Source organism: Anneissia japonica, unplaced genomic scaffold (assembly GCF_011630105.1).
Source record: "Anneissia japonica isolate Jap-2015-1 unplaced genomic scaffold, ASM1163010v1 scaffold128_len593404_cov183, whole genome shotgun sequence".
Lineage (NCBI taxonomy): Eukaryota > Metazoa > Echinodermata > Crinoidea > Comatulida > Comatulidae > Anneissia > Anneissia japonica.
Window position 1 is genome coordinate 222,369 of NW_022713787.1, and position 12,155 is coordinate 234,523.

Sequence of the window (12,155 nt, forward strand, 5' to 3'; positions counted from 1 at the left end):
TAATGCACAGGAATTATGCATAATACTTAGAAGGATATGGTGCAGAAATAAGGATTTGGCCTATTAATTGAATGGCTTGTTACCTTCGGCAAGGCATATTACATGCCATCTCTTTCCACCCAGGAGTTAAGTGGGTACCTAGTCCTAGTAGTAGGTTCATATGCCATGTACTGATCTGTAATTTGATGGAATATACCCCAAGGAAGCTGAATGTATGTTCCGTTTGTATTCGATCCAGTGACCGAGATATATACGTGATGCGCATATAAGAGGCCTTACCATATAATGCGCTACTACCATATACAGGATAAGACCGACATAATTAAAACACACAAGTCAATCAGGTACATAAATGATAATTACTAGATTGTGTCTCCCCAGTTGCTTCTGCTGTATTTAATATAAATCCCCTCCTAAATTTATCAGTTGTGCTTACCCATAAATTGATAAAAAAAAAACCAAATATGCTGATGGTTTGTAGCAGTTGAAGTATTGATAGCTTTTATAGTTTAGATTTGAAAAAACTTTAGCATTATTAGAATGAACCTAAGCCTACTAGAGTAGAATTTCATAGAGATAACTATTTTTTACAGCATCAGAATTTACACGTTAATTAATGATGATAGGCAAAGAGAGGATTGGTAGATTAAATTTCAACTTTTAGTTCAATGTTGAGTGTTATACTGTATACAGAATAGATAAATGAATTAGTTGAAAACATTAGATCTCTATTTTGACAGATTTATAGGGCCTTCCACAATATAACTAAAACGCCTGTTTCAAGGCGCTTTACAAACTTTTCTATTTATTGCACATTTTATCACTTTATTTACTTTTAAAAAAATATTGTAGTTCCACCACCCATCAATTAACAAACAAAATTTCTTTAATATCCTAAACTTTAAAAATGTAAGTATTAAAAAGATAAAGAATAGGCCTATGTTTAAACAATACGTAAAATAATTGAAATTATATGTGTAAGTAACTTATACCCGATTCACACGTACAAAAATCTTACCAAATGTAACCAAAAGTAACATTTTACGGCACGTGTGAAAGTACCTCCGTGTAATATCCTTGTAAAATCTCGGAATGTCTCGGTAATCTTTACCAGCCTCGCTGAGGCTGGTAAAGCTTCCGAGATGTAGCATGGATGGATCTGCGCATGCGCAGGGATTTCAACACAACAACAATTTACTGTGTTTCACGGGGTTCTCGAATTTTCTTCTTTCTGCAGACGATTCTGATCCACTAGAAATAGATAGGCCTAGTTTTTCTCAATGATGAATGAATTACCCTTGTTATTGATGTTAATTAGTAATGGTAGAAGAAGAAGATATACATAAAATGAACGTCGGGATGGTGTTAGTACTATTACTAGTATTATCAAGAGTCGACAGAAATGTTGGAAGCTATGCCTTATTTAGTAGTAGTAGTACAGCAGTTGTTAAGGGCATTGATTGCTTCGAATGTGTACTGTGATGGTGAGTTCAACAGTCCATCTGTGACAGAGGTTCTCAACTAGGCCTAGGCTAGACCTATATCGCAGTAGGGGAAAAAATGTTTCATTGAATAAACACTGAATAAATTTTACACGACCTTGGCATTACCTTACAGACGCGTGTGAATGCTTTTTATCTTGGTAGGAATAACTCAGGAGATCGCTCGGTTACAATTTGTTACTTTTTGTTAAATTTAACTTCACGTGTGAATCGGGTATTAGTGTAACTTTTAAGTATAATTTGTTACACCCCTCGCAGACAGTTGTTTACAAGGTCTACCTTGGGAGTCATGTCAAGGCCTAACTCACCTTCATATCAATGCTTACCACCCCTCTCCCCTTTGAGTGTACTAATAAATAAGGAGTTGTGAAGTATCCATTCAAAGTTCAAATAATATTTATAATATTATTTCAGTATATATCATGTTACTCATGTATGTACATCATCATTAGTTTAAGTTTTATCAAAGGTTGGATATGTCATGTATCTTCCATGATATATGTTGTTTTGCTAGGGTACATACAGTATTCCCGATAAACTTGTTCCACTCCTTATTGCAATCTATTCATAAGCATCTTAGTCTAACTCAAAAAAATTGAATTGCATTTTATTTCATTTTGTATTAAGAATTGGACAGTCACTTCCTTCCTGGTGTATAGTTTAATTGTTGGTATTAAACATTTGACTATGTATGTGTTAAACCAAAAGAATGTTTCATTATTCAGGAACTTCTGTCGTCCATATCTATTTAGCAGGGATAATTATTAGGGGGCATGAACTCCAATAAACTTACACACCCCTTCTTCATAATCACAAGTCGGAGTCTTCATTGTCAATTTACAATATAGAATTTAAAATTCCTTATTTACTTGTAAAATATTTAATACCTGAATAGGACCAAGTGAGCGAGTTGCTAGAGATGAGCCATCATTTAAAATATTTCAAAGGGGATGTTTACGGATTTTGTTTGCATAGAATTTTACCTGTACTTCGTGAATTTATGCTCAACATCTTTTGAATGCTCATTTTCTATAGGGGAACAAAGCCTGTCTGATGTAAGCAGTTTCTATATAGCACAGCTATTGTACCTATTGTTGATTGGTATGTGTTATCATATACTGTATGGATCCTTTTATTGTATAGGCCACAGAAACAGATATAGGTCTACTGTATTGTATAATGTGCATGAAGTAGTTAGTCTGCTGTATATGTTTTACATATCTTTTTTTAACTTCATGGACTTTTCTGTAGTGTCAACAAATGACCAATCAGAATGTGCTTTTTTGACGCCAAAAATACACGCATATCCCACAAACATGCATGTTTACATTTACGCGGTTTAATGTACCGCATCCTTTCAAAAACTAATGGCTGGCTTAGCAGAAAGGTCTATTGTAAAATACAAATTTTAAGCTCAAACTCTAATGTCAGGATTAGAATAAATTGGAAAAAATATTGCCAAAAACTATTACTGCTATTAAAAGCAGATCCGGGTAATCTGTTTAAAATAGAACAGAAAAAACAGATTGAATTTGAAAGATTAGATTTTCTTCATATAGACCACTATTAAGATTCATCTCTATATAGATATTGTGTATTGCCATCTCCTTCATTTTCGTAATGGCATACTGAAAAATGAAGGTTACATAAACAATATAATAATTGCAGTTTTCTCAAGTAGTATGAGTGACAACTTAAGGTTGCTACGTCTTTTGACTTATGTCCATTTCTCTGGTTTAAATGGCATTCAGTATTCTAAGCATATAGAATTGTGAATCACCATGTGTTCTGACTGTATTTAAAATTTAAATATTATACATCATCCATTATATTGTCACTATGGATTGATAACCACTCATTCACCACTGATGAAAAGCAAGTTTGTTGATTGCCGTAACCGTGGAAACAGTAGAAGGCCGTTGAAAGATGAAGTGATGTTGATGCTGAGTGAATCATGTTTATTAAGAACAATACATTTTTTTTGGAGAAAGGATAACTGATGAGTTAATCTAGTCATCATGAATTACATTGCATCATTTTGACTTGTCTGCATTTCTGCAATGAAAATACTATAATGGGAAAAGGCTTTTAAGAAAGTTAGTGTATTATATTCAAACTATTAGCCAATTGCAAATTGGCCAGTGTTGTTAACTGAAAATCTATTATCATTTATCATTATATAGTATTATATCGTAGACCATCAATCAGTATTATATAAAAAACCTTATTATAATAAAATTAAAATTTGAATTTAAAACTGAAGTTTTGAAGGTTTTATTAGACTGGTGGTCAAGCAAAATGACAATATTGTAAGCTAAAAAAACACTGTTAATATTAGGACTACTGTTAATTTTTTTGTGGCTTTAATCTGAAATTATTTATCATTGTTCATTCCAGATGGCGTTAATGAAAAACGAGCAATCTGCAATTTCCACAATACTCTAATCACAGAGGAAATGTTCTTCAGTTCTGTCACAGTCCAGCTGGAAAACATCTCATCCAGTGAGTTCCTTCGTGACAAGCTTCTCCAGTTTATTGATGCTCTGGCTGCCATCATTCCTGCTGAGAAAACACATGTGTTCCTCTTCAGTGTCCGGGATGACCTAACGGGACATAATGTTCTAAACGTTACCTTCGCTGCACAGAAAACTGACCGTACATTCTTTCAGTCCCAGTACCTTCAAGAGCGCGTTTATCTGAAGAGAGCAGAGTTGTCGCGTGTCTCAGGAGCTAATGTCTTACCGTTTGGTGACAATCTCTGCCTGAATGAGATCTGCAGCTACTACTCACAGTGCATCTCACCATTTGTATTCACCGATGTTGCTGATTTCATATCCGTCGAAACTGTGATATTTCGTCCAGTACATCCCGAAGTTATGTATCGCTGCGACTGTCCGCTGGGATTTACTGGAAATTATTGCAAGACCGAAATCAACTTTTGCTACTCCAATCCGTGTGGTAACAATGGGGAATGCATCCAGAAAGAGGCAGGATACACTTGTATGTGTTATGGTGGATTCACTGGTGAGTGACATATCTTTTAATTTCTTTCTTTTTCATCTTAAATTATGTAAAAATTCACAAGGAAATCATTTGCATTCTTTTAAGAAGAAACTCTTATTCCAGCATCGGCAATGATTTAGTCGGTATGTCAAAAATTAAACAGCGTTTACATTCAAATGTTATTAATGTTTCTGACATACAGTACAATAGAAAAGTAGCAATTGCCTCCGTATACTAATAGTAACCTCTTTGTACTTTTCCTTATACAAAAGTTTATATAACCTTTGAGATAATTCTTATAATAAAATATTGTGCCTTTGGTGTTTTCTTTATATTTCTACTTAAACTCATACATGACATCATTTACACTAAAGATGACTATGTCTGCTACTGTGGTATTAAAGGTGGAAGTAGATTGACATGGAATATTTGCATAATTGCTGCAAAACATGTTTAAAAAAATAAAATGTTGATTGCTGAAGGCCTTTTAAATGAGTGGAGGAAGAGGCCTAATGGGTTGAGAAATTAAAATATCTTTACACAAACAAGTCAACATTATCTGATCTTGCACGTGCCATTTAAAGTCTACAGCAATAAGATAATGCATTGCCTTCCTCTCAGGTGTTGTGCTGCATTGGTATAGCTTCAGGAAAAAAGACATTTGCAGAAAGTCCTGTACAGTACATCTGTAAACTCATTTAATCTCCATTTCACGACCATCAGCAACAGGGTTATATATGAATAATTCAAGCCTACTTGCGATGGAGAAACATCATCCATATCTTACGTATAATTAATGCAGTATTTTTCTTTAGTAATTGTTTAATCTTAAGAATACTGCATGTCAAGAATTCTTGGTAAATAGTCTGTGTTTCGTTTAGATTTCCTCAAAATTAAATCCAATTTTGATCAATAATTAATTTAATGGTGGACTAAATTATCTCATTAGAACATTCCGGGAATTTGGAAGGTGTTTTTTTTATAGCCAAGCGATTTCCTGTAGTTTTCTTAAACTATGGAAATACAGAACAATTACATTAAATGATATTCCGCCCACTAATTAAATATGTAACAACCTTTATTATTTATTTATCATTGATTCTGTGCTGATTTATCTCTATATGTGTTTTTATTTATACTTTTATTATTTCCTTTGTTTCTTTTTTTCACATTTGGTTTATTGTTTTTATTTGCATTATTTGATTTTATATTAACAGAGAAAGTAATTTTAAAGGCCTATAATAACAATTTAATAAAAAATAATTTGCAAAAATAATAATAAAAATAATAATATTAGTAATAACTATTAATATTAATATCATTAATAATAACAATAATAATGAGAAGGCTTTAGTAAGATAACTGTTGTATTTCCAAATACCAATAAAATACTGTACTAAACTGCTTTTTTGTAGTGTACTATATTGAATTTTTATATCTTTATTTTGCTTGTAGTTTTTTAGTTTAGTTTTCTTTTTAATTACCTTGATTTTGTATGTTTCTGTTGTGAACGCACCATCATTCTGATGTGTGCCGCTGATTTAAAAGCATATTTTCAATAAAGTTCAGTTCAGGTCAATTCAGACTAACAAATCCTTTCCTAAAGGCACTTGCTTATTTTAAAAATTAAAGTTTGTTCATTACTAAAGCTCATTATTTATAACTATTTAAGAAAAGTTAATTGGCAATGTCATGTAAGCTGTTTTTTTACGAGCTTTAAGAACATATTACTGTACTATTTATTTCGTTCATACCCTAGCATACTGCATTGCGTTGGCTTATGTACTACTTTCGTAAAACGTAAAATAAAATGGTAAATTTGTCATCAGCTGTGTCATCGCAGGTTTTCACACCACAGTAATTACATTGACATATTTCTTACGTAGTGTATTCAGTTACATGATGAGAAAAGAACATTCTAGATCTGTGTTTGAAAAAGAATAAATTCAAAATGTTCTTGAAAAGAGCATCAGATACTGTTTATATTGATACTGTTGAATTATTATTTACACTATGTGATATTTTTTATTTTAACATTAAACTTAACTAATCTAATGTTTAAGACACCTGGCTAATTCTGGGGGTTGTGGGTTTCGTTAACTTGCTAGATTTTTTTTCTTTTCACAATATTGTGCTGTACTAAGCATTACACATCAGGTAGGGCAATAAAACATCATTCCTTATCAAATTTTTCATTTAAATTAATAAAAGTCTTTCGTATTGTACTTTGGTTATTTTCCATGGAAAGTCTTAATGCGGTTTATATGTTACTTAATGTCGTCTTGAATATCTTCACTATATTTAGTTTGGCATTTATATCGCACTAAGATCATAGTGCATTTCAGTGATGCTTGTTAAAAGTGACGTAAACTGTCGGAAGATCCAAATTAAGAATAAAAGTATTTGGCAAAATGGTGACCTTTCGGTGCTTTATCAATGAATATTGATATAAACTCATGAATGCTACTAGGAGGGTAATTTCAGATCTTAAGAGTGACATATGTGAAACCAAAACTACCGACATTATCGTCGGTGATCTTTTAATAAACAAAAATTGTTTCCATCTCGATGGCAGTATTCATCACAGTCACCGCTCACCTTTTATTTATACTTGCATTGGAGTTCCGTTGTAAAATCTGAAGATACTGTAAACGTGAGATCTAACGGGCGGCCGTTCACAATGTACATTTTGATAATAACTGAGCTGCACGCAATAAATTCATATTTATCTTTCTACTTGTGCGAGGACTTGTTTATGCTTACAATCATTGATACGTTTAACGCTTCCCATGGGACCACATTGCTAGCTCCCAAAATGCCTATCAAATTAGTCTATCTGTGATTATTGCTCATTGCCCGTGCTTGAGAACATTTGGAATGAGGAATTCTAATTAAAAGGTGTTACAGAATGGGGTTTTTTTTCTGTTTGATTGAAATCATCATTTTATTAGAAATTTCTGCAAGGGATCAGTTACACCAATCCACTATAGTATGTACTTAATATTATTTTTACTTCACATAACAAGCTTCTTGTATTCATATTTATTAATAAGTATTATATTAATGTGTAACAATATATTCCATGTTTATAATTGGATATCATATTATAAGATAATTATAATTAATGCTAGCATCTATATACAGTATGAGTATGACTGAGATATCATTAGGATGTTTTGGTTTTGATTGAGAAATACTTTGTATGAAAAAAAAATATATATATAAAGTAAATAAATAATTTATTCATTTATGAATTAAGGCAAAAAAATATATATATAAAGTAAATAAATAATTTATTCATTTATGAATTAAGGCTTAGCAACAATACTTATGGTATAGTTTACACTATAAATTTATATTATTAATTCATCATTTTAGTGGAGTTGAATAGCTTGTTGGTTAAGATGCTTGCCTTCCAATCCCAGGGTCCTGGGTTCAATTCCTGTCAGTGTTGCAGGATTTTTTCTCACGACCAAAACAACTCCACTCCCTAAATCTCATATTGAGATTTAGTTTGTGTAAAGCATCGTGTGTGTGTGTGTATGTTTGTATGTGTAAGGGATTGTCGCCTACAAGTAGGACAGTGATATATTCGCTATCGACAATCCTTGGCACATGTATTGTGTGCCTAAATAAATAAAAAAAATATTAAAATTAAAATAAACACCAAATTAGTTTTTGACAAAGAAGATATAAATTTATAATCTAACATTTGAATTTCACAACTCTGTTGAATAGTGTAGTATTAAAGTTTGATATTTCAGCTGCCTCAATATAGTACTAAGTATGGTATACAGTAGCTGTAGGCCTATCATTCTTTATTATGAATATCTTTTAATATAATAAGGTTCTGTGCGATGTGATATGCTTTAAAATGTTCATTATTCCCCTACCCAAAAAGATTATTCTTCCATTAATCATAGTGCCTTCCCATTAATTGTTTATTTATTAACTGTTTGTATATTCCTAATTAGCATGATTCTCATTATTAGGCACAAGGTTACTGATTGGTCCAAGATAAAATAATATGCAACAGACTCCAGAAGTTAGACATATCATTTTGTTGGGATTCAGTGTTTCATTCCTTTAATTGGTCATCTTCAAGTATAATGATTTGTCCTTGTAACTCAAAAGTTAACTGTCCAATAGATTAATTAAGAGGTCAAATATTGTATGTTATTTATTGTTGTGATAATTAGGTTGTATTTCTTGTCACCATTTGCTGTGTAAATATTCAAGGATGGTATTTTGTGGATAAACTTGACACCTTACTGACATCTAAAACAATTTAAAATTTAAAATTAAATACTGGTACTGTAGGCCATTTTAATGTCTTTCCCTGATAGATACACTGAAGTAATATTTTAATAATGTAATAATAACAGCCTCAATAACATAATAAGGTTCTCAATAAAGCTCTAAATCAACCTGTTAAATGAGTGTCATCTGCTTCCCCTTGCCTCTAGGGTAATTAACAGATAATTTAGTCGTGTAATTAATGAAATCAACATATCATTCACCACAGGTAACATTTTCATCAGGTAATTTTTGATATCAAACTTAAATCATGCTATACATCAAGATCATGGATGAAAGCGATGTTTTAATTTCAGGTTCTTGAATCGGTGCGATGATGTATGCGTTATTTTACTGTGTATGCACTACATCAATCACGCTCGCAATCATGCAACATCTAGGATTCTCTGGCTGAAATTAATGTTTCAACAATAATTCCAAGATTTGAAGTGTGCAAATGTTGATTCCAATAACTTGTCTCCGGGATGATTTTTTTTTTCCATCTCGGACAAAATTTAACAGCCAATGAAAGTTTGTCAAGATGTTGCAAACATTTGATTGCTTGAGAGTAAAATCAATACAAATTTAACTTGACGCATGAAGTTATTAAAGTAGATATTGAAAATCAAATCGCTGTTAAATCTTGCTAATTTGAAGCGACCTGTAAGTTCATTTAGAGGTGGCGGTGAACACATTTGCTGTAAGGGGTCACGATTTTATGTTCCAATGTTGTAATGATGAAACATGTGAATATCTATTTGCTCTAGTACTTTCAATATATATAGCCTGTGTGATATAGCAGTATGTTTGTCTATAGTATTATAATGCTTGTTACTGCTACAAAAAATGGTTATATTTAGCAAACAAATTTGATAATGTTGAAGATGTTATCAAAGTATGTCTAACTAGTACCCTGAGAAAAATAAAGAAACTACTATATCCCAAAGCCTCAAAATAACCAATTTGGATTTTACTATATGCACATTATAAATCCATTTATTTATTGATTAATTGATTGATTGATTAATTGGTTGGTTGGTTGATTAATTGATCATTTTCTAAGGTTTTTCTAAGCTAATATGTAAGTGTCTGGGAACAATATGTGATCCCTGGTTGGGCCCCGGAATTGACATTTAGTGATTTCAATTCTATGTTGTTCGTAGAAACTAATGCTGATCTAACAATTCATTTCCACCACAGTATTAAATAATTACTTATACTCATAGTAAATTACCTTTAAATGAAATGTCAAGAAACATTGTATAATTATTTGTGTAAACTACTATTTTCATTGAATTATATACAGTCCATGTGCACAAAAAAATGCATGTGGTGATGTGCACGTAGGCAAAATAAGCCATACAGCACAAGTAGCCAGCCTAGTCCAATCGTCTATTGTAGGTTCACAGTCCAAATCAGTCAACGATTGAACTGGAGCTGTTTTGGCAAACTTGGTAATAATATTTATGCCCTTCCAATTTCTCAATTGGTGCTGCCAATCAAAAATAACTTAATTTCACAAGCCTTCCTTAAAAAAATTCAGACCAGTTTAGAACATGACGGGCACCAATGGTCAGGTTTGGTCAAAATGCTTCATGAAATGAAGCACTCTCTGTATTTCGTACGTGTTTGGTGGGCTTTAAAAGGAGGATAGTCTGAGAAATATGCCTATCGTTTATTGTTACAGTATGTAAAAGAAGAACGGGTTTTTTTGCTGCACTGGTTTGTATAATTATTAATAGTATTTTAAAATATTTGCTATCAGATAGTTTATTCAGGTGTTCGGTCAAACAAGTTAACACAATTACTAGTATATGCCTATTGAAATAATGATAATGATGCCAAAGTACCAATTGAATCGTGGCCAGATTTATGAAGATACTCTTTGCTACATCCACTTTATGACAATAATTATTATAAATTACAATATGAAATTTGTGCTGTGGTTCCATGGTTAAGATTCCTGGTCAGGGCTGAAAAAGGTGCACGACCGGCGGTCAGAGGCATTGCCCACTACGCCGGAGGAATTTGGCAAAAGAACAATAAATTATTTGTTTGAAATGTATTTCACTTAAGTACAATACTAAGTGTAATTAATTGTACTTAAGTATAATGCATTATAGTTAAGTGAAATGTATTTCACAAGTACAATACATTCCACTTAACTGTAATTCAGTGGTAAATGATAAAACAGCTTTTCATACTGAACCCAACAAAAGTTGTCAACCATGGAACTTTAGGCATCCCTACATTGCACCCGTAATAAACTACCAAAAAGGCATGTGTAAGACATTGGTAGCCCTGTCAGATTACTTCCATGTTATTTTTAGGGGAAAGTTTGTTTATTCAAATTACCAACTGCTTATTGCAGATTAAATTGCCCTAGTTCTTTTAAATTTTCTTTTTCCTGTAATTAATTTGCCTTTAATAGGTTATTCCGCTATTACAATTGAAATACATTTTTTGATATTTTCGTTTTTTAATATTCAGTTTGATAGCTTATAGATCTGTCTGCTTAGTTCACCTGTCAAATCAAATAATTTCCTTTTCTTAATTTGTTTTAAATATCAATTGGTAATCTCCATGTTTAAATTAGAAAATTTTTCAGTTTACCTTATTACACTTTAACTATCCATCTGATATAATTTCTAATTTTCATAAATTGTTTTGTCGGGTTTTTAGGTGGACCATAAACTTGGTATGGTACAGTACATGTTATGCCTTCCCAATTTCAATAAGCTATCACTGCATTGGTTCTGCAGCATATTAATCCATATGAGTGAATACATTAAATTTATTTTCAAAACATTTGTCCAGTGGCACCATTTAACATTTTTAATGACATATCTGAGAAAAATATAAAATGTAGGCCTATTTATTAATTAGCTAATTAAGTTGATGTTATCAATTTTATTTTTGTTCTTTTGTTTTTTGTTGAGTTTTTATTTTTATATATGTTTTTGAGCTTTTATTTATACAGTATTCATCAGAAGCCCAACATTATTTAAAAAAAAAACTGCTTAATAAATTAGCTGCCTACAGGTATATCAAATCATTTTAATGAAGTGAATGTTTTGTAGAATATTCAGAGACCATTAATTTTGAAGCTAAGAAAATAGAAATATTTTAACAACAGTACAAACATAATAATTAAATCTAATCATGCTTGTAATCTATTCAAGCCACTACCTTGTGAAGCCAGGTGAACTAGAAACCAACCACCTTGGTAAAATTTATAGGCCATCAGAACTGGAACTCTTGGGAATAATATTAATGCAGTTCTAAACATGTCTGCTATCCTTAGGTCTGGTATGTTTATGTACCTCAGCTGTATTATCTGCTGACTACATGGGG

The 12,155-nt window shown here is 31.8% G+C and overlaps 1 protein-coding gene across 6 annotated transcripts in view; it reads left to right on the forward strand.

Annotated features, from left to right (window-relative positions):
- Positions 1 to 12,155, forward strand: part of LOC117108720 (cadherin EGF LAG seven-pass G-type receptor 2-like) — a 115,462-nt gene that overhangs the window by 16,269 nt on the left and 87,038 nt on the right. For all 6 annotated transcript variants that reach the window (XM_033250832.1, XM_033250839.1, XM_033250834.1 and 3 more), the window contains one exon: positions 3,900 to 4,526. In XM_033250832.1, the coding sequence (XP_033106723.1) occupies positions 3,900 to 4,526 (627 nt within the window). The remainder of the gene's footprint in view (positions 1 to 3,899; positions 4,527 to 12,155) is intronic.